This window comes from Ascidiella aspersa, chromosome 2, assembly GCF_963924565.1.
Source record: "Ascidiella aspersa chromosome 2, kaAscAspe10.2, whole genome shotgun sequence".
NCBI lineage: Eukaryota > Metazoa > Chordata > Ascidiacea > Phlebobranchia > Ascidiidae > Ascidiella > Ascidiella aspersa.
The window spans coordinates 26,751,869-26,775,987 of record NC_139448.1 but is presented as its reverse complement, the minus strand read 5'-3'; the positions used below and the strand labels follow the sequence as shown (position 1 = coordinate 26,775,987).

Below are 24,119 nucleotides of genomic sequence, written 5' to 3'. Positions count from 1 at the left end.
TGACAGTATGCTCTTTGAAATGCAATGACAGTTCGTTTTAGTTTCGATATAGTGGAGTTAAGATAGCACGGGGTGTGTCGTTAATTAACTCACATCAATACATGGTTGAAAAATATTCCACCATATGCTATTCCACCTTTACAATTTCCAGTGGCGGCCATATCAGCTTTAAAACTTGGTACTGCGCATGCATGCGTATGTCGGACTCGAGACTCGTGTGGTTTTACTCGAGTATCGAGTCCCGAGGCCGGCTCCGAATCCTTAGCCTTGGTTTAAAATGCGTAGAATTAGATCCAATGAAAAAAGGCAAATTAAAGACTCTCACACAAAACCGAGGCAAACGACGTTTATATTAGGTTTTATACCCGGGGGTCGAACCGGAACCGAACCGGAACTTTATGAACCTGTTTTGGTCCAAATTTTCCCGAACCGTAACGCAAACAAGAAAACTTAATAAAAAAACGTTGATTTTTTATTTTTCAGATATTTCAATAATGAGCTGCTGGTTTGTGTCACGTAACATTTATTATCCCACATTTTCATCTCAAATTTCATCCGAACCGGAACTTTATGAACCGGCTTTGAAAATAAATCTAGTCGAACCGGAGCTGAACCGAAACTTGTATATTGCTCAAAACCGAAACCGGAACTGAACCGTATTTCCGAAAAAATCCTTGAACCCGAACCGAACCTGAACCGGAATAGTTAAACGGTTCGACTCCCTGCTTTATACAACAAACATTTTTTTGCAATTAGGAGTTCCGATAAACAGTTAGTTTTGGTTGAGAAAAATCGGGCTTAAAGACACTACAAAGTGAAATTGAAGTGTTGTTTAAGTAAGCAATATTGTTCTAAAAAGCAAATAATCCAGTATTTTAAAAAAGTCCCAGGCAAATCGTCTATGAAATAACTTTAAAAAAAGTCGAAATGCATATAAAAATTCTTAAAGATACCGGTACCAAATTCTTTTATTATCGTAGGCCTACTTATCAAGGTAAATATTGATCAACTAAAACAGCCTGGAATTTTTTGTTAGTGTCCGCCGAGTTCTTTAAGTTTCACATCGTTAGTGTAACACAGGGGTCGGCAACCTTTCGTACGCAGTGTGCCAGTTTATCAAAAATGTCAAAATAATAACAACTCGCGTGCCAAACATTTTTCTATGTTTGGTTTCGCACTGGCAATCAAGGCTGCAGAGTCGGTTAAAAGCAACCCGAGTCCGACTCCGGCCAAACATCAGATTTCATCACGTCCCGAGTCCGACTCAGCCTCTGTGTTTCACCAATTTACGTGTAACTAAATTAAGGTGGATATTCCGCAATCCACTCTAGGGTCATGGAAAATATACCACGAGCATATGCTATTCCACCTTAACAATTTACAGTTTGCTGCCTTATTAGTTTCGAAATTTGGTTCTGCGTATGCGCACACGTCGTACTCGGGTAGTTTTACCTGGTCTTACTCGACTCCCGAGTCCGACTCAGTAGCCCTTCTGTGATCTGACATCTAATTTACGTATCTTTTTTGAAATATACTTCGATGCTTTTACGCCGATACCTAGAAGTGTTAACTACCAGTTTCGCTTTTTGTTGGTTTCTCACAAAAACACACGTGCTTACTTTAATGTAGAACAGTGGTTGTCAACCAAGTTTAGGACTTAAACGAGTTGTAGCCCACTTTTAAATAGTTGGGCACAACATTTGCAGCATTGTGACGTAAAATGAAGTCCAGTTAACTCTATGTTGCATCACAATGCTGCAAATTACGGAACTGGCTAAGTTCTAAATTTGATGGACAAGCCGCCTTCAACATCTTGCTTTTTGCAATTGAGATATAAATTGGTAATATATGTAGCGGACCGGCAGGAAAGTTGACGCGGACCGGCAGTTGAGAACCACTGATTTAGAATGCCCTGCTTTAACGTAGTAAATGTTACGCCAAATTTGAGGCATTGTGACGTAATACGAAATGTTGGTAAACAACAATTAAGTACGCCCACAAAAAAATACTAAATACAGCATATTACACAGTTAAGACACTTATTTGTGACACGAACTGGCAATGTGGGCAACCATTTCGTTAGCGCTAGTGTTAGTGATGTAATAGTAATGTTAATGATGTGATAGTGATGTAATGGTTGCACTTTTTTAAGGTGATATTACGTAAGCGTTAAATCAATTGGCGTGCCATGCAAACTCATCTTGCGTGCCAGGGGTTGCCCACCCCTGGTGTAACATGTAGTTTTGAGCTAAACGCATGGGTTTGTTGACTGTTGTTTCATATATTTTTAGAAATTCGACCTTTGCGATTAAACACACCATGCAGTTGCGAAGCACTGCTTTAAATAGTAGGCTATATCTTTATTGTGGACAAATTTATAAATAGTTTTTGCTGTGTATTTTTTCTGTGGTATTTACAATAGGTATATTTACTATTTCAAAATAAGGTAGTCTATGTTTGTTTCTTTGACATTTCCATATCAAAGACTAGTTTATACTGTAATTCATAGAGATCAGTGTTCACATTGCGCAAAAATATTACACGCATCGCTGGTCAAATGCGTGATATTAACTCGACTCCAAAGAGCCGAAGAAGATAAATCGTCAAGTCACCGGTCTCCGCGGCCGCGCTAAGCAAATTCCAAAGTCGAAGTTTACACTGGCTTAAAAAATTCACCTCCCGTGGGTATTAATCCTATTAGTTATGTAAAGGACAGAAAACGGCGCTGGTGTAGAATCGTACAACATTTTCTTCCGGGTGTTTATATTGCCAAACAATAGTTGGGTTAGGGAGAGAGGGTCAAGTAATATTAGGCGCTCTTTCACTATTGTACGTAAAAATTAATAAAAAAATTTTTTTCTTGAAATGCCGCTTACCACAACTCATATTGTTTGGGTTAGGGTGCGGGTTAGCGTTTGGTTGAGGGTGGGTCAAGTTATTACTTACAATAAACATAATATTACTTGACCCACCCTCAACCAAACGCTAACCCAAACAATATGCGTTGTGGTAAGCGATATTATTATTTTTTTTTTGCATAACTTTTCACGTACAATAGTGAAAGAGCGCCTAATATTATTATATTTATTCTTGCATATTTATGGCTTCCTTGTAATTTGAACTTTGACAACTCGTTTCGTTAGTGTTAAAACAAATGTAGACCAGAGCCAAATTACCTAACCTTATGCAAATTGTTTCATAACCATATAAAAACAAAATCAGGGGATTATTGTTTAAATAGAAGATGAAATCCAGGAAAAATTTAATTTTGGTTGTAATATTACAGATAACTTTTTGGTGCTGGTCTAGAATCCTATGTCAGTTATCAAACAACATAGCATATTTGGGTTAGGGTGGTCAACTGCTATTATATTCATTATTTAAAAATATATGACCCAAGTGCTAACCTTAACCCAAATATTGTGCATTGTGGTAGGATTCTAGACAAGCGCCAACTTTTTTGGTATTGGCTACATGATTTTTTAAGTTTATGGGAAATTTTGAATTATATTTTATGTTGCCAGTGTAGAGGAGCCAGCGTCTGTATTTGTTATTTACTGTGATTATTTTCCGTGCGCATTAAAAAAAAGCCTGTAAATGTTCTGGCGTTATTCCGTTTCCCTGCATCCTACAAGTTAACTGGCGAGTTACACATTTGCTTTTACTGCAACGTTAGTTGTATCCGAATTCTACTAAAAACCAGTCAACAAATGCATGCCTTACTTGCGAGACTCGTTTTACTATGTTGTAAGCTATTATATTAAGAGCGACCTATGTTGAATTAATTGAATACAATAAATCTATAAGCGACCTCACACTATGCACTTTAAAATGCTCGACAGTTTGTTTAGTTTTAATATAGTAGAATTTCAGAGTACGGTGGTCAACTGGTCATGTCACCCTATTGAAATATACCAGTTTTAATTTATATTTTGTATCTTTGCTTAGGTTTTTTTGAAATGACTTTCTATTTTAAATCTGATGTACTTAACCACTCTTCTGCGTTAGTAAATGCTTCCTGCTCTTTATTGCGCAATTTTAATGTTTTTAAAGACTTTCCAAAATTGCTATCAACCATAAACAGCTCACCAAACACTCAGCAACATTCTGAGGAAAGTTTAAAGATTCAGCTGCAAATTAAACAATATTTAAAAGGAAAAGCAATTTTATATGAAGATGGCTGGACTTGCTACTCTTGTCATGACTTTTTTAAATTTTCTGATATGCAATTTGCTACTATTAAAAAAGCAAAAAGTTCTTTGGATAATATGAGCTGCTTTGTAAACAAAACAAATGGAAATTTTTCTTGTGCAGAAATGTTTTTAAGTGGTTCTTGGGAGCAATTTAAAACGTTAAATTCTTTCAAAGAAAGTGAAGACTGGGAAAAATACAGCAATTTGTTAAAAGAGCTTCAATTAGATAAAGTTGAATCCCAACCCGGTGTTAAAATATGGACAACAGAAAGTAATGATATTGCAGAATTATCATCTAAAAATTCCGTTTCTATTCTCGAAAACTTTGGATTGGCATGTTTTCCAGTTAAGTTTCTACAGAAGCACAAACTAAAGCTTCAACAGGATTTCTCCGCTATTATTTTCCCTTACTTTTCATTGCTCTCTAAACCTCGTCCCACTCTTTGTGGAATTAAGGTGGTACAATCTTTTAATGCCCGGGACTCTGGTGTGCACAACTTCTTACCCCTTAAAACTTCACCAAACTGTGATGTAAGCATGTTTGGTTTAGCAAAAAAGCAACCTTTGAAAACACTTGTTTTGACTGAAAACGAATATGATGCCCTGTCAATTAATTTTTCGTCATCAAAGTATACTGCAATATGTTTATGGCATGGTACAACTCAACTTCCTATTGAAATTTTGCCATATCTAGAGCATTTTTCAAGTATTGTATTGTGGTTTAATAACAATCTACTATCAATCGAATCTGCTCATGGCTTTGCAAGAAAGTTAAACACTGAAAGATGTAAAATTGTCCGAACAAATGTTGCCAGTGCATATATTGCATTAAGGAATGGCATGGACTTGGACAAGATTATTGATTCGGCAAATCCTATTAATGTTCAGAATATTGTAAAATTTGATGACATCGAATTTTCAATCATAGATGAGTTAAGAAACCACAAAGTGTTTTGTGGCATGCAGTGGAAACGCTTTCCAGCATTAAGCAAAATTCTAAAGGGACATAGACAGGGAGAATTGACTGTTCTTACTGGAGCTACTGGATGTGGTAAAACAACACTAGCGTCTGAGCTATCTCTTGATCTAGCCATGCAAGGAGTCTCGACATTATGGGGAAGTTTCGAAATCAGTAACACTGCCCTTATTAAATCTATGTTAAAACAGTTTTCTTATATTGACCTCGAAAATAAAATGGATAGATTCGCCAAGGTCTCAGAAGACTTTAAAAAGTTACCGATTTATTTCATGACATACAGGGGCTCACAAAAGTTTACAGATGTTTTGCGCACCATCAACCACGCTTGTTATGTAAATGACATCCAGCATGTCATAATTGACAATTTGCAATTCATGCTTGGAAACCAAAATTCCATAGACCGGTTTGCTTTTCAAGATTATGTTGTTGGCCAATTTCGTGAACTGGCAACATCTAACCATGTACACGTCACAGTGATAGTTCATCCCAGAAAGGAGGACCCGAACTTGCCGTTACACATTTCCTCCATTTTCGGTTCTGCGAAGTGTACACAAGAAGCAGACAATGTCCTGATCCTACAGAAATATAAGACTAATGTTAATTATGATTGGAGAAAATACCTTGAGGTAGCAAAAAATAGGTTTGACGGAGAAATGGGAAATGTTGCTTTACACTTCGACAAACACTCCCGCTGCATGTCCAAGTTACCAGAACTAAGTTTAAATCAAACTATTGCCGTACATCAATAATAGCAGGAGGCAATACTCACCTTTTACTAACATTTTTTACTTTGTTTGTATTTTCCTATTTTAACATTGCCAATTTATTTCTTTTTATAGGTATAATTAGTTAAAATGGCTCCTAGTTTTAGTAAACATTTGGGGGCCTTAAAGTCAAACTACCTCTTCAGCATTGGTGCTGTTGGTTCTTTTGCTTATCTTGTTAGCACTTTATTGAAGAAAGAAGATATTAATTATAGGTATTTACATTAATTGCAAATTCCTTTTTAGATTATGTTTGCTGTATTCTACCCTATGGTTTTTAGTGTACCTTTCTCATGTAAAGAATTTACATTGGTATCAATAGTATATTTATGTAAATTATTAATGCTTTACTAAAAAAATATAAATATTTATAAAATCGTTTAAATAACCAACCCATTACATCTTTTAAGAGACCAGACATTAGTTTCAAGAGACTCAAACAAGAATTCTGTGTCGAAAGAAAAAGCCCAAATTGATGGAGTATTTTTTAGGTTAGTTGATTAGTTTATAGTGATTCCCTAGAATATTATTTAAAGAAGCAGCTGAAGATTTTTTATTTATTTAGTGAAACTCATATTGATTAGTAGGGATGTTTGTTGTCCTTGAATACCAAACAGTTCTAAATAGCAGGTTTAACCAAAAAATGTAAAACAAAATCGATTATTGTTTGATTATTATATCCATCTGAGTCTTAACTGCAATCATTGATTCTCATAAATACCACCCTAAGCAAACAGTTTAAAATAACTGATAACATGTTAAAAGCAACAGCTGTTGTATGGCATTGGCAGGCACTTATCACCCCTCATAACATATCCTGAAAGAAAAGTCCCCTTTTTGTCGAAATGTTTTTTTAAATTAAGTTAATTTAGTTTTAACCTGTAGCGTTAAATGTCATATTTTACATATAATATATTCAAATTTATAAATTTGAAAATACCTACTATATACAGATAGTAATAGCTTGTAATATGTTAGACGACTTCTGCGGATATTGAAGATTTGTGTACCAGGATGGTGGAGCAAAGAGACATTCTTGTTAATTCTGGTTGCAGTAAGTTTGCTAATGCGTACCAGATTTGATGTATGGATGATCAGCAATGGCACCGCTATTGAAAGGTTTGTAAAATTATGTATTGCTTTTGCATTATGAAGTGATATTTGTGCATAATGTATATATTTTTTTTCCATCTTTGTAGCAAATTATGTTTGTAACAATTTTTCTCTGGTGGCAATCAGATTTAATGCATTTTATTTCAAAAAAATTGTGTGGGATATAAACCATTCTTTATAGAAATTATAAACGCATTAAAGCAAAAGACAAGTTAACTAAGCTGCTTTGCAATACAACTCAACACTGTTTATTATCAATTACATAGTAGATACTGTGCACAGAGTTATACATTAACAATGCATTACAGCCATTGGTAGACCTTCTATAAAATGACAGACACAAAATCAAAACAACCAGGTCTAAACCGAAACATGTTTTCACGAAAAAAATAATTCTACATTCTCTGTATAAAGGCTTTGGTTTACTCAAAGTTTATGGTGTATATATTCCTGTTATTTTAGGTCGTTGGTGAAAATACATAAATTGGGCTCAGCTAACTGACAAAATGTGATTCTCCTTTTATATCAAAAATTCTTGCAATTTATACCTATTACGTTACTGATATGAATAAGCCGTATTTCATGTTTTTTCAGTTCCATTATCGGTCGGGACAAAAAAAGATTTTTACATCATTTATTCAAGTTTATCTATGCCCAACCAACTGTAAGTTCTAGCAATATCTTATAAACATAAGCCTACCTAATTTTTTTAGTTGTATGGTTTCTTCGACCAAGTTAATACCTGTCTAACTATGTTTTTGAACTATTGTTTCAGATTGCACTTACCAATCAAGTTATGAAATATGGATTAAACTCGTTAAAACTTTGTTTTCGCAAGCAGTTTTCTTTGTATATGTATGATCAATATTTAAGGTAAGATTATGTCAATCTGTCAACTCCTGACAGGTTGTTGTACTTTACCTAAATAACATTGCTTTGTTTGTCGTTGGTATTTTAGTGGACACACATACTACAAAATGAGCAATATTGATAACCGCATTGCTAATGCTGATCAGCTTTTAACTCAAGATGTTGAAAAGTTCTGCAATTCTTTAGTGGAACTTTATTCAAATCTTAGCAAAGTAAGACACTAAATCTTTAAAAAAATATTTGCATATATTTTAACAATGCTTACAGCTATTTTACCACCCAAACTATTTCATATATAAATAAAACGTATGGTTATCCCCAGCCTCTTCTGGATATATTCATCTACATTTATCGCTTGACTGGGGCGATTGGGGGACAAGGCCCTGCAATAATGATTGGCTACCTTGTGATGTCTGGCATTGTGCTAAACAGGTGAGTGATTGTCAAAGGCAAACAACACTTATAAAAATAAAAAGTTTATTAAATGTATATTTTTCACTACATTTTTTTTATTTTGCTAGAGGCAAAACCTTTGAAAAAAGTTTATTAAGTTGTGCTGTTATGCTTATAACCTAAAATGTTAAAAAACATCAAGTTGCTTTTCCGTACAGGTTAAGAAGGCCAATCGGAAAACTGACTGTTGCTGAACAGAGACTGGAAGGTGAACATAGATATGTGCACTCCCGACTGATTACAAACAGCGAAGAAATTGCTTTTTACAATGGTTTGTTTTTATATTATATTTTCTAATTGTAGGTTTAATGATAAAATATCTACACTTTTGCCTGTTAATTTTTATTTGTGATGTTTTAACTATTAAATTAACATAAACATTACTTTACTGCTAGATGCAACACAAAATTAGCTTTCCTGTGGCAGGAAATTGCAGGACATTAGCATGTTGAATTAGTTGTTCCAAATATTTTCTATTGTGTTTGTGTGCTATTTTTCCTATTATTTCTGTGGGATATCTTTCAAGTTAATTTGCCTTTTTAATAATATGCAGCCAAAAGTTTGTTTATTATCTTGAGTTTATCTTTGTTAGATATGGACTTTTTCAACTATTGCTGATCTATTGTATACAGGGGCGTATCTAGAAATCCAAAAAGGGGGATCCATACTTTAAACTTAGGCAATTACCCTATTTTCCGTGTGCCGTTAATGAATAATGACCTCATGGAATAGTGACGGGTATGACGTCATAAAATAGTGATATAAATGACGTCATAAATGGGAAAAAAGTAATCAGAAAGAGCCAATTATCATCCAGCGAAAGCGAGCCTTAAGACGCAAAGCGAACACGTGCGTCGTTCACACTTCTGCCAGGCGTTAGCTGCAAAACCGTTTAGTGTGCAATCGTTAACTTTAGGCGAAAAAACTAAACCAAGACTATAATAAGTGTGATTAATTTTAGTAAAATCATAATTTTACTAACTTCTCTAAATTACAAGCACGTCTTTCTTCACCTGCAATACTAAACGAAGATCGTTTTTTCCGGGTGTTATTATGCAATTAGCAGAACATCTGAACTGTGTGCCAAGTCAGCTCAAATACAAGCTGCGTTTGAGTGAAAATAAGTTGCGCTTACTAAGCACGTGATTTTAGTGTATGCTTATAAAAATAATTTTGCGATAACTATCATTACATATAAATGGCGACTTTGAAACGCGCACGATAGTAACAGTTAGACCGCCTTTTAAGAAAATCTGCTTTAGTTAAAAAAATGCCATTGGATCGGATATTAGCGCAGACAGCACAGCGCGGACATTTGCTGCACCTAACTTGTTTTTGACAAAAAATTAAAGAAAAAGGCTGGACTTAGCGTTGTTATTTGTCGAGTACATACTTGCTAATAAGCCAACCTGAACGAGGGTGGGGTGTCCGAACCCCCACCCCATTGTTTACTTAACCATAGTAATGACGTCATTTGGTAGCGAATCGGACAGCCGAAGTTGCAACATACCAGGAATCCTTAGGAATGAAACACTATGTGTACACTGCGCATGCCCATATTGTACAATACATGCTTATTGAAAAGTCCCACTCTAAATCCAGACACAGTTATAATTTATCAATGACATTTTATAGTTTGATACTTCGATCTTAAGCAGTTATTTGTGGGTATGCGCTAAACCCTTTTATAGGCATTTAAATGAATGACGCAGACTAAAAACGTAAGACCATTTTTTGTGGAAATTGTTGTATTTAAACAGGCATTATATGAACGGCGTGTGTTTACTATTGCACGCCTTCGGCAAAGCCTCACTACACCACCGTTGGTAACATTTGTTCGTTTTCGTATAGGGATGACATGCAAATGTCATACCAACCTAAAAAAGTGATATAAAGTTAGCGGGGCTCTACCGGGCGGAACACTATTTCGTTTTGCTGTACTTAACTTTCGTTTGAATATTTAGTTTGCCGTTGCTGGCCGAAAGCAATTTGTTGCTCTATTAAATGTTACCTGAACGGAGAAAATAATGTATAACAGAACTACGTGTAAAAATCCCACATCAACAATTAGGACATGGACAAACAATAGTTTCCATAAAGTATGTTTTTTTAATAGTGACGCCTATGCTTTATATTTGTTTTTGCTTTGCAGGAAATAAGCGTGAGAAACATACTATTGTTGACACCTTCACTAAACTGCTGAAACATCTTCAAAAGTTCATTCGCTTCAGGTTTAGGATGGGAATCATTGACGACATTATTGCCAAATGTAAGTGTCGACCTTAAATTAATGATAAATCGCTAAATAGATATTTGCTTTGCCTAAACTACCATAATAAACTAAGGTAAAACTTAAACTAATGTCAACTGCAAAATTTTCGTTTTGTAACAATTTTGTCAGTATCTTTAACCGAGATTGTACCATCAAGGATATCGCTTGAAAGTGAAAACCGAGTACTTCATACAATATGCCAGTTATGCTAAAACCTATTTTTTAGATACGGCAACCACATTTGGGTATTTGATCGTCAGCCGCCCCTTCATGGACCTAAATAATGCAAACCTCAAGGACTGCTCCCATTCTGAACTATTGGAGGTAAATTATACCTTGTTCTTTTCCTTTGTAGTGATAACTAGGTCGAAGTATTGTTATATTTGTTATTATATTGTTATAAAATGTGGTGTACAATTTATGGTTAGCTATATATATATTCTTCCATAACAATTGTTTATTACTTTCCCTTTGTAGTTTGTACCATTTGCCATAATGATTTGTTTTTTATTCGGTGATGGCATAGGAATACTACAGAAGTGGTAGAATGTTGGTACGATTGTCGCAAGCAATAGGAAGAATTGTTCTCGCCGGGAGAGAAATGTCCAGATTATCAGGGTCAGTCTGATTAAAAACTATATTTGGTCAACAAGTTCCTTATGCTTGTCAATTTGTGGCTTGCTATGTAAACACTTTCACATTTTTTATATTGTTTTAGTTTTGTATGTCCGATATTTTTAATATTAGTAAAGTCACTTTATTGTACACTTTTAGATTTACCTCAAGAGTTACAGAATTACTAAACGTTACTGAAGAGCTCAACAAAGGTGTTTACCAGAGAACCATGGTGCACAGGTAAACGTTGTTCGATATAATTGAATTTCAAACAAAGTTGCCTCCTTAACTGATAAATTTGTTTCAGTGACGTTCTTCAACCATATTGTTTCTTTAATTCTTTATACTTAAAATAGTTAAAAATGGATTATTTTTACAGGATTTTATATTTACACATTTAAAGTAACAAAGTATTAATTTTAATTGCCTAGATCGCCGTCGTCAAAAGAACTGCTCTCAGAAACTACCAAAGAACTAATCCCTGGCAGTGGAGCCATTGAACTAAAAGACAACCTTATTCGGTAAGCCATTATATTATTAGAACAGCCTTGAGCAAACGATTTATGAAATATCGTGCCTAATGCGAATGCTGCTTTTGTGCCGCAGTTTTGATAAAGTCCCCCTTGTCACTCCCAACGGCGATGTTTTAATCACCGAGATGAACTTCGAGGTGCCTTCTGGTGTCAACGTTATCATTTGCGGTCCGAACGGATGCGGAAAAAGCTCATTGTTCAGAGTTTTGGGAGAGGTAGCTGTTCCAGTTCATTTTTTTTTAACTTTATTCGATATACCTTATGGTCTTTCGCTGCCCCCTGGAACAAACAACTATAATTTTCTTTGTAACTTTGTACTGCGTTCTGGTTGTTTAGGTTCCAAAAAAATCTATTAATTTATCTATCTTATTGCGTTTCTTTGCTTTGTTTTTTTTATCATATGTGCTATGTTATTTTCAAGTTGTGGCCTCTTTTTGGCGGAACTCTAACGAAGCCACATCGGAGCAAGTTGTTCTACATTCCGCAAAGGCCTTACATGACCCTTGGCACGCTAAGGGACCAGGTCATCTACCCCGACACTCACAGTGAAATGAAATTAAAGGGTTTCGACGACAACGACATGGAGGACTTCTTGAAAAAGGTAAAGGATTTCTTTCTACCTTACAGTTATTTATGTATTTAGAACAATTTTTCCAAGTATTTTAACTGAATCACAAAAAGCAAATTTTAAATTTCTTGCAAATTTGGTACAAATTTATTTACCTATCCATTTTTAATTCACAAGGTCCAACTGGAGAACATTCTTGAGCGGGAAGGCGGTTGGGATTCGGTCCAGGATTGGATGGATGTTCTGAGTGGAGGCGAAAAGCAGAGGATGGCTGTAAGACATATTTTTTTTATTTTCCACATAAAAGCATGAAGTTATCGATTTTGCAAATTATCAAAACCGTTTTTACCAGGTTTGAAAATTACATACAAAAGTAAGTCTTCTTTGTAGATCGTGTTCTTACTCACCCTGAATAAGCTGTTCGAGTTGGGCCGAGGTCATTTCCTCAGGGCGTATAATAGAAACAAACAAACAAAGTCGAGCAAAAGCTGGCGGGCCGCTTAGCTGGGTCCGGCTCTCGGCCTAGTAATCTGTTCCGTTTTCCAATGATCGTGTTTCCTTCGCAGATGGCTCGCCTGTTCTACCACAAGCCGCAGTTCGCCATCCTGGACGAGTGCACTAGCGCAGTGAGTGTGGATGTGGAGGGCTTCATGTACCAGCACTGCCGCAAGGTCGGCATCACCCTCTTCACAGTGTCGCATCGCAAGTCGCTCTGGAAATACCACGAGGTGAGATGCCCAACAATGTGGTATACGAGGACGACTTGACCACTGTAAAATAAGATCGCTAGTAGGGTTGTTCCATAACTGACATTTATTGCGATACCGATACCCGATATTTTGGCGGCACCAACGCTAGAGTGGTGCACATTTAGAAGGTCGGGAAAGGGATTCGGCATAGTTTCGACGTGCTTCGCTCGTTTTTTTAAGTTGGTATGACGTTTGCATGTCGTGCCTTTATTAAGGATTTTCCAAAGGCGTGCCATAGAAAACACACACGCCGTTCATCTAATGCCTGCTTGAACAGAGCAATTTCCACAAAAAGTGGTTTCACGATTTTCGTGTGCGTCATTCGTTTAAAAGCCTGAAAAGGGTTCAGCGCGAACAAGCAGCAACTGCCTAATATTGTCGTATCCAACCATTCAATGCCTTGATAAATTAATGGCAGTGTTTGGATTTAGAGTGAGACTTTTCCAATATGCATGTATTGTATAATATAGGCATGTGCAGTGCGTACATAGTGTATGAATTCCCGGTATGTGGCCAAAACTACGGATATCCGATTGGCTACCAAATGACGTCATTACTCTGGTTCAGTAAACTAAATGGATAAAATGTCAGAACTAAATTTGATATAGCGTTAAACAGTTAGTTAACTCCGATTGTTCATTTACTCTTCTTAAGAATTAACATTGCAATTTGCAAAGTAGAAAACAATCCAGTCGATTAAATACCAATTACTATTTGTAAACACCCGACAGCCTTTATCGGAAAACATTTATATATTACACTATATGTATTTTATATTAGATGCTCTTTTTTGTAGGTTCAAGTTTTATTGATTTAAATGAATTTCCTATACAGTGGATCTGCAATACCTGAAAAGGTCCATGTCTAACAAGGAAAACTCAAGATAATAGGCAAACTTTTGGGTGCATAATATTAAAAAGGCAATTTAGCTTAAAAGACATACCACAGAAAAAATGGCAAGAGTATCACACAAACACAATAGAAAATAACATCATGCTAATAGCCTGCTATTTCCTGGGACAGGGAAGCTAATTTTGTGTTGCATTTGGCAATAAAGTAATGTTTTGTTAATTTGATAATTAAAACATCTCAATTAAAACTGTAAGGCAAAAGTGTAGATATTTTATCATTTAACCGAATATTAGAAGATATAATATAAAACAAACCATTGTAAAAAGCAATTTCTTCGCTGTTTGTGATCAGTTCGGGAGTGCACAGCAACAGTCAGTTTTTCGATTGGTCTTCTCAACCTGTACGGAAAAGCAACTAGTTGTGTTTTCATCAATTTAGGTTATAACCATAACACGTAAAAATACTAGTAAAAATATGTTAACTAATACTTTTTATTTTTATAACTATTGTTTGGCTTTTCTAATTACTCACCTATTTAGCACACCAAGGTAGCCAGTCATTATTGCAGGGCCTTGTCCCCCAATAACCCCAGTCAAGCAATGAATGTATCCAGAAGAGGCTGGGAATAACCGTACATAATATTTATATATAAAATAGTTTGGCTGATAAAATAGCTGCGAGCATTGTTAAAATATATGCAAATATTTTTTAAGATTAATAAACTTACTTTGCTAAGACTTGAATAAAGATCCGTTAAAGAATTGCAGAACTTTTCAGCGTCTTGGGTTGAAATCTGATCAGCATTAGCAATGCGTTTATCGAAATTGCTCATTTTCTAGTATGTGTGTCCACTAAAATACCAACGACAAATAAAGCAATGATGTTTATTAAGCAGCTCGAGCGTTCTGCGAACCATGGAACGCTCATTTTACCTCGTTCGGTACTACATGGTCGTATACGTAGTGACCCGATACCAATTTAATGTTGAAATTTCAATCAAAATTTGCAATTGAACACGTTTGGTCGCCCTGTCCAGTATGTCGGTATAATCACCTGCGTGAAACTCTAACATTGGGAAATTTTAGTCGTACGATAAACGGCGTTTGGATCGCTAAAACATGCTAGTCGTAATATTTGTTGTTTACAACAGTGTCCTTTACTCCCATTTTTAGGCTTCAGTCTGACAAGAACCGGAAATAACCGTGTTGCTTTTTTGCCAGCAGTCACAACCTCGCCGAATTAATCTGGTTAAAATCTAATTGTCGCGTCACACTCGAACCTGAAATCGCTATTATATAAGGAACACCATGTTGAACTTAACCTAAATCGTTAGCTGTATCCTCCGTTGTGACGTCATAATACACGTCACAAGTGCAATGGCAGTTTCTACCCGCTTTTAGAAATACGTCTTAATACTAAACGTTTGTTTTTTAGTTCTACCTACACATGGACGGCCGAGGAAAATACGAATTCAACAAGATTGAAGACGAAACTTTACCTTTTGGATCCTAAGTTATGCAGTTTTGTGTCAAATACGTTTCGTGGCTATTTACGCTTTACGGTGTCCGATGAACGTTATGCGGTAGCTGTTTTGTAATTATGTCTTTTAATTATGTCCCGTATGCTGTTGCCTCATAGATATTAATAACACCTGCGATTTTAACTTTTATTGTTCCCCTTGAAACCAGTTCGTAAGCGCTATAGATTTGTTTTGATTTAATTTAGTACAACTTTTCTTTTGCAATAGTATTTATTATTAGAAAAATCTAGGGCCGCACCTCTATTTTACTTGCGTTGAAAAATATATGACGTTGTGCGGCCACTTTTGATATCAATAAACTGATGGAAGTGCATTTCTTTCTGTTAAAGCGCGTTTTTTTCGTTGGTTTGTATTTAGTCGTCAAATCGCACAAATGAATTGTATTATCCAAAGTCCTAAGTGTTACAACTACAGTTTGTTGAAGGCTAATGACTCCTCTCCGTTCGGTGAATGGCAGACGGACACTATTTCGAGAAAAGCACGCCTTTACGAAATTGCTTAAGTGCGACCTGTGTGTTCCCACCGAAGGGACTGGCTCACGGCCTACCAAGATAGACTCGTCAAATAATGGTTGAAAAAGTTGGTGTTGGTGATACATTACTTCTCACTACGATAATTAAATGAAGCTGGAAATGTTGTTTTCTGTTAGCTTGCACTGAAATCAAATCAGCCGAAGAAATTTCAAGTCGTTTATGGAATGCAAATAAATACATCACCATCGAAATATTGCTATGCCTACTTTATTCGCAACGATGATCGCAGCTAGTTGTATCCTTCGCTTTCGGGACAATTTTCTGCTCCAAATAAATCTTGAAATCCTCGCAAATCGCTTCTAACTTATTGCCTGTTTTCGCTAAGTCACCGAATATCAGTTGCACAGGTTAGGCCAAAACTGTGACCAAATGTAGTTTTACGATTCGAAAACAAATTTAGATTTAGCTCTATTGCTAAATAATTGTTAAAGTAAAGGTTTCCCGCGCAGGTATTACTAGGCAGGCAAGCTGGATGAAAAACTTAACTTGGTAATAATACTCCAGGTTGGAAAGTTTTTACAAATAACGGTATTGCAGCCGCGCTAATTTGGGCGGAAATGTTATTACAGCTGCGCAATTTCAAGTTGCAAAATCGTCTCCCCCGCGCAAAATCCAGAGTTTCCAATCTGGATAATACTAACGCCTTTTACCGTGAATTGTAGGTAGCGAAATTCTCAACAAAGCCAAAAATATTTATATGAACTATATAATTAAGACAAGCGACATAATAACATCAAGTCTACAAAGATAATCTGATTTTATGTAATTGATTTTTCTATTTCTTGAACTACATTATTTTCTGCTAGTACTGCATAAATACTGTATATAGTCCTCCGAAACAATATACTGGTGCTATTAATGACAATACTGCATAATGAAAAGCTGCATAAATCACTAATCGAATTGTCACAGCTCGTGCTGTTAATTCGTAATTATGAAAACGCTCTCTAAAGATGCTCTTATATTTTGTTACACTTAATGCTGCAAAGTGAAAACATTCTGTAAAACCACAGGTGCTTCTAAACGTCCGTCCTAAAATACAGTTTCATATTCGGTCTACCGTCGACCGTCGTTGTTAATTTTAACACAGGCCCATTTGTCGAGATTCGTCTGTCAGGATGCGCGTCGTTAAGTGGCCTCGCTTGGTACACCAGCCATAAGGCCGAGATGGAACAAACAACATCAAAGTCGGAATAAGACCAAAACAGGACTAATAGATAAATGGTCGTAGTGCCGTATAAATCGGAATAGGACCTCAGTGGTACGATAAGGCCTAAACAACACTTTACCTACCCCCAAACTCCATCTCTAAGTACATCACTAACTCCCCTAAAAATTTCAACCCTAACCCATTTTCTAACCTCACTCATTACCCACCAATAACCCCAAACAGGACCAAAATTGGGTCAAACTATAGGGTGCCCAAACGTGGACACCAAACCGCCAATGCCAGACCCATGGTCCCCGATCGTCCCATTCCCTCTACCTTCAGTTTTGTTTTTGGCCATTTAGGTTCAGATGAATTTAGAACGTAGTCCGGCAAATTTAGAACTTATTTAGACGATTTTCTTATTCTGTACTGCATATTACTGTATATTTGTCGTTGGTCATAATACTATGGTTTTGTAGATGTTTCTGCTTTAGGTATTGTTGCTTTTAAGGTCATATTGTGTGTTCCCTCGCTTGCTCCTAATAACACAAAAACAACGTTTTATGGCAGACAAATATAAAACAGAGGATTTAACAGGGAATTTCCTTATAGTGTACGTGTGACGTGCTTAGCCAACAAAAAAAACATTATAAAAAAAAAGATTGATAGGATTATATGTGTGATACGAAACAAGTGCCTAATTTCGCTATTTGCTCGTTGAAGTTACCCTACTCAAAATAAAAACATAAAATTCTAAAAAGAAATTCCTATCTATGTGAGTACGGTACTCTATGATTGGAAAGGATCAAAGAGTTTCTGCAAAACCGATTTTAGTGAGTCTATATAGGCCTACTTATACACCACTAGTGATTTTTTAACACAGCTTTATTGTAGCCTCAACTGAATTCGCCTTTCACATTGGTTTTTATCCATTTGCGAAGCAAAATTTAAATCTTGTAATAAAGCGACGTGTTTAAAATTTTGACGTCTATACACGTTGAAACAAAGTATATAAAATAATATTAAAACACAATGTGGGACTCTTTTTGAGTAAAAAGCACAAGTCTACAAGTAATTATGAAATTGCAGTCCTGAATAATATTAGTACGGATGTTTCGACAGTTATTATTCCTATTTTAGTCTCATCCCAAATTGTGTTTTTGTCGACGATAAAGTTTTTATGTCATAGGCCTGTCTTATTGTTGGAGTCCCGTGGTGACACCCGCCTACTTTTCTGCACGTACGACTGCCTCTTGGTAAGCATTACCCTGATGGTGCTAAGATGACGATGGCACATTGATTGGAATAGTTACAGTTCATAGTGCTATAAGACCTATACTTGTTGGAAATCAAACTGAAATATTTCCTTTTAAGTGCTCCGCAACCTAATTCTTTTTAGGTCAGTGCTCCGGAAATCAATAAGAGACACCTAAGGAAATATAAAATACAGCCTAATTTTATAATTTTTAAACGGTTTTTAGGAGTTTTGAACGCATGGATAATTTTATTTTTTTTGCCCGAGTTCGTAGTATAAATATTTGACACCATGGTTTAACGTGCTAATCGTATGATAGTCTAAATATGACTTTCGACATGAACTACAATAGGTTTGACAAAGTTAAAATATCAAGGTAAGTTAAAACTATTGCGTATAAAAACGCCTACTTTAATGCACAATTTCGTATAAAACGTAAAGGAACACCAGGAGCAGGGGGAGCAGTGGTTTAGATTATCCCGGTTTCCAAAGTAAAAAATTGCAAATAAATGAGTTGGATTTGTTTGACACATTGCGTTTTGTGTGGAGAAACCGTCAGAGCATGTTAAATATGGTGGTTATGTAGAGTTATTGACTATCCCTGTATTGAGCCTATATTTTTATTATTAAATAGATTTTCTATTAAAGTTTCGCTTCCAATAACTTATGCTAACCACGTGGAGTTTAATACACAATTATCATTGCATGCTTGGGCTACGTGCGGAGATGCGAAAGTTATTCTCAGGTGGGAAATTATTTTTCGCGGTTGTATACACAGTTTCTATGGGGGTATGCTTAAAACAGATAAATCGTTAAATCATCAACTTAGCACAGGCTATAGGTTTAACAAGCAAGTAACGTATTGATCTTTTCAAATAATTTAACATTTATTTCCTTGGAGCTCACGGCTAACTATTGATTTTAAACGGGCATTGATTTTTGTTGTATGTGTCTTGCTGTTTCTTTGAAGCTCGTTTTTAACTTACCATCTTAAAACAATAGCAAGCTAAACTATTAGAAATCATTAACTTTGTTACAAGCCTTAAATAAATAAAACATTGTGAAGCATTTTCAAATGTATTGCACAATTAATTTGCAACAATTAAAACACGGTTAGTACTGACTTAGCGACATTCATTAAAATGTAAAAAACGCGCAAAACGACTTGAAGTAAATAAAAGTGATTAGTGCATAGCAAATGCAAAAGGGAATTACAGCTCACTCCGATTTACTAGAAAAGTCCCTTGGAATGCTGGTCATATTTTTAAAATGCAGTAACGTTACTGCTGGAAAACAGGTAAGTCAGGTAAAAAATGGAAGCGACCGATAGGGTAATTTACAGACTAAAACTTTTCGACAAAACATAACATGAATACGCTGTACAAAGAGGTCGGACCAGGGCATATTATAAACCTTTGTTGTAAAACAGCACTTTTTCGCAGGTTTTCGATTGAATGTCTTCCTCTAGATTTTTAACAGAAACCTGCAAAAAACATGTAAAGAGATTTAGTCAAATTCATAAGTTTCGTTTTCTTGCAAACCAAAAACGATATCAATAATTAAATTGGATATAAAATATCATATAAAAAATAATTAATTATTATTAAATGACTAAAATATTATAGTGATATTTTTTACGTCTTTTTAACAGAAGATTTATTTTAAAGGATATCATTTTGTGTCAATTAGAATATTTTTATGAAAAAATATTGGAACAATAGTCGTTACTTGTGATATTTGCGGAAAAATAGCAATTGCCAGTGGTAACGCCAGCCCGAAAGATGCTGTTGCAAAAAAGACTTGAGCTGGCAAGTTAAGTCGTGGAAAACGTTTGAACCACGCTGTTCTGAATAAAATAAATACAAAGTCTTGATTACTCCTAATCCGTAAAACGGAGTTGTTAAAAGTTGCATATGCCAATCGTTTAAAAATTAGGTCGCCTTTGGGAACCAGGTAAAACCTAAAGTAGATACCGTAAAACCGGACCAAACCTACCTAAAATTTTCTGTGTTTATCATTTGAGTATAATGCAACTAAATTAGTGTTGGGAGTCTGGATTGGCCAACTGGTTTCAATACCGTAGTAATTTTTTTTTACATAAAGTCGACTATGCCCTTAATATTAAAAAAATAGATCTACTGCTAACCTTTCCAACAAAGCCATGCATATTGGTGGAATCAATAAAATGGGGGCAGGCAAAAACGCCCTGGTTGTGGCAGTCTCTTTCAGCGCCTTCTTAGCTGCAATTTTTGAAGTTCCGATGACGTTTCTATTTGAGTCAAAAACTTCAATTCCCGTTGACAACTCTGTGTGTCTCATGAGAACTACGTTGCAAACACTAGCAGCAGCTGAAACAAAACACCGCAAAACCATTTATATTTGAAAGTCGACATCTTAAAGTAGCTGGTCTACATAAACAAAGTATAGTTATTTGAATTTGATTTTTTATTTCTTAAAGATTTGACAATTTTTTGGGTTGGTTGATAATTTATACTAATTAGTATACCTAGTTTCAAAATATAGTCTTCTTTTTCACTACACATATAAGCACGATTTGAACAACACATAACAAAATATTTAACTAAAGACTTTTAAAGTATGTTTTACTGTGTTCAGTTTACATACCTACAGCCGGAAAAGGTATAAAACGCTGCATTTGTCTGAATGCTGCTGGGTTGCTGGTTGAATATTTCTTTAGAAGCAAATTTAAACCAAGCGCAATGCTGACTGCAGAACCAACTGCTCCAGTATAACCCAGCATAAAGTCCTTCATTGATGAAGCCTGCAAAAAACAAAGTGCATTATATGCAGTACCTTCTGATCAAAATTTTTTACAGCCCTAAAAAATAAAGATTTCCATTTTTCCAGATTGACAGCACTGCTTTTACAAAGAATATACTTATGCTGCAAAAAAGAGATTTTAATTTGGAAAAGGAAAGGTAATAAAAAGAAACTATGTTGTACAAGAAACCAGTTGGAAACAAAAATAAACTACTTGGCCGAGAGTTATGGTAAATCAAGTTGGGATTTTGTGATGCAACAAGTTTTAGTTTCTAAAATATCACTAAAACTGTATACTAGCTAGCACAGCATTTCAAAAGCACTTACTTGGGTCGCATTTCTGTTGCAGTAGTTTACACAGGCATTGTGGCTTTGATTGATCCATTGGAAGAAAACTGTTGATGCTAATGTCTGATTTGGAAGCAGCATTCCAACAACGATTGGAGTACCAAATGGGACAAAGCCAGACATTCGAAAAGGCATTAAAATCTTTTTTTCTGTGTCAGGGTGAATGATCGCCTAGGCATCATCACAGTTTTAGGAAAAATTGACATTTGTTTAGTTTAGTAAATTCTATCTGAATTTACAATTGATAACAATGAGGTATATACACATATAACCCATATTGTCAGTTTCCAAATTTATAATGCTTCAATAAATTAGGCATAGAACAAAAAATATACTTGAAATAAATAAACTTGGTTCAGTGATCTTGCCTAAACTGAATTGAGTACTTCAATCTTTTAAAAATATTATCTTGTGAATGGTTAATTGATGGCCTACATTAATTGAGTAATTCAGTGTTTTATAAAAATTAACTTTTATATATGCCATAACATGCCATAACCTTCAATAGACTAACCCAATCATTCAATTATTTAAGGATTTATACTGGTGAGCTTGGCTTTGCTTGCAGAAAAAATTAGGGAGGGACCGAAAAGTTTATTTTACATTTATTTAATGATACAACTCTTATTTCGCGTTTTAACTTGGAATGATGCTGAACATAGTAAACCAAAAACGATGTTAAATTAGTCAGCCTTGAAAATGAAATCAAAATAACAATTTTTTGTAAGTTCGAAATTTAAGATTTTTATTTATTTTTATTGATATACTTTAAAATATTTTCATAGTAAAATATCTACAAAGATATCGTCCCAAATTAACTGTTTTAATAATATATCAGAAGCCGCTAAATATAGGGCAATATTTTTGTTATCTCTAACAAAAATCCTAAAGTCTCCCGGAGTACTGTGATAAAAGTCATTCTTATTGATAAAAAGAAGACTTCAGGGATAGATCAAAACCGCAGGCAATGTTTATGTATGTTTTATTCACTTACATTATATTTATAAAGAACAAACATATACTTGTTTAATATGTTGCGCTTTCCAAAGGTCACTGTTTGTTGTGTTTGGTGGCAAGTCTCCCAGCTTGAACTTTTGCAACAGTTCCACTGCATCATCCAGCTGCTTTTGAGAAGTGAGAAGTGTTTGTGGGTTTATGATGCTGAGAAAGTGCCAAAAACGCCCAGAAAATGTGCTCTGAAAACAAAGCAATGCTGTTAATTTAAGGACGTTTCATAAACGGATCTATTTAGGGTTGTTTCACACATATCTGAACTGCAAAACAGTATGAATGGCACAACAATACAAATATTTTATAGAGAGAGATCAACAAGTGAAATAATTCAACAATAAAAAAACAAATTAATAATCCTATTATACTGAAATAATACAAAACACATATCAACATAATATTCAAATTTTTATTCATATCTTACTTGGTCATATTGAGATCCACCCAAAACAAATTTTACGTCATCTGACATAATGGCCTTTTAACGAAAAAATCTTATTCCTGTTTATACAAAACGGCAAACAATTCATGTGATCAATTTTAGAGATTGTTTTACCCTTAACATTTAGGAGATAACAAGTCTGTCTTTTTTGACCTTTCGTGTAACATTAGTGCACAAAAACATATCCGTTAAAATACTTTCGGGTGGCATTTCCCGTCAGCAACGCTAGCTGACGCAGCGCCGGCGGCGATGCAATCGTCAGTCTGCAAAAAATGTGCTGTACAGTGCTCGCGCTGAGTCACGCATAGCGAAAACGTTTTCTGCGGTGAAAAGAAGTGGATGTTCATATTGTTTTTATTTTTATTTGAAGTAAAAATACTTTCCATTTTCAAGACAAGGGTAGTAACAACAAGCCAAAAATAAATTTGGTTTATTTACAGCTAAATATTTCTACGCTATTGGAAAGCTTATTTCTTATATTTTTAATCCGCCAAATAATATGTTTATGGTTTGGCTTGGTGCGATCAAAGAGATTATAATCTCTTTGGTGCGATCAAATAGATTATACCATTTTTAACAGAGGGCTGGTTAAACTTTTTAATTGTCTTGCCTACCTGCAAAACTGATCTGAACCAGGGAGTCGAACCGAACCCGAACTTTATGAACCGTTTGACTTTTCCGGTTCAGTTCCGGTTCGACCTTACTTATTTCAAACCCGGTTCATAAAGTTCTAAGTTGTGACGTCATGCTTGAGTGAACCGCTTTTTAGACAGGTTCGGGTTCGGTCAACGCCTATGGTTCGGTGAAGGTTCAGGTTCTTTCAAGGTATTAGATTCAGTTCCGATTCAGCTCCTTAAAATATTAAAAAAAAACGGTCCATGTTCGGTTACAGTTCGAAAAAATTGACGCAAAACCGGTTCATAAAGTTCCGGCTAGGTTCCGGTTCGACTCCCTGGTTTTGCGTCATTTTTTCCGAACCGTAACCGAACCTGAACCGATTTTTGTAAGATTTTAAGGAGCTGACATGGAACTGAACCAACTATTTCGAAAGCACCTAGTATAAACCCTAACCGAACCGAACCTGTAAAAACTCGGTTT

At 35.4% G+C, this 24,119-nt stretch overlaps 3 protein-coding genes across 3 annotated transcripts; 2 read left to right on the top strand and 1 right to left on the bottom strand.

The window, feature by feature from the left end:
- The first annotated feature begins 3,954 nt into the window (after positions 1-3,954).
- On the top strand, positions 3,955-6,011 carry LOC146164586 (twinkle mtDNA helicase-like). The gene has a single exon (XM_083382317.1). The coding sequence runs from the start codon at positions 3,960-3,962 to the stop codon at positions 5,919-5,921; it is 1,962 nt and encodes a 653-aa protein (XP_083238443.1). The 5' UTR covers positions 3,955-3,959; the 3' UTR covers positions 5,922-6,011.
- On the top strand, positions 5,993-16,314 carry LOC146164585 (ATP-binding cassette sub-family D member 3-like). The gene is made up of 18 exons (XM_083382316.1): positions 5,993-6,151; positions 6,347-6,427; positions 6,915-7,055; positions 7,644-7,713; positions 7,825-7,922; positions 8,008-8,131; positions 8,242-8,351; positions 8,531-8,643; positions 10,525-10,641; positions 10,871-10,968; positions 11,171-11,262; positions 11,419-11,499; positions 11,691-11,780; positions 11,866-12,007; positions 12,214-12,393; positions 12,538-12,633; positions 12,927-13,088; positions 15,396-16,314. Exons 1-18 carry the CDS (start codon positions 6,027-6,029, stop codon positions 15,471-15,473), a joined length of 1,998 nt encoding a protein of 665 aa, XP_083238442.1. The 5' UTR covers positions 5,993-6,026; the 3' UTR covers positions 15,474-16,314.
- A 3,239-nt stretch (positions 16,315-19,553) lies between these two features.
- LOC146164584 (sideroflexin-5-like) lies at positions 19,554-23,223 on the bottom strand. The gene is made up of 7 exons (XM_083382334.1): positions 23,004-23,223; positions 22,591-22,764; positions 21,548-21,739; positions 21,065-21,221; positions 20,586-20,787; positions 20,168-20,285; positions 19,554-19,922 (listed from the first exon to the last, which is right to left on the bottom strand). The coding sequence occupies exons 1-7, from the start codon at positions 23,049-23,051 to the stop codon at positions 19,845-19,847; spliced, it is 969 nt and encodes a 322-aa protein (XP_083238460.1). The 5' UTR covers positions 23,052-23,223; the 3' UTR covers positions 19,554-19,844.
- Between the last annotated feature and the right edge of the window lie 896 nt (positions 23,224-24,119).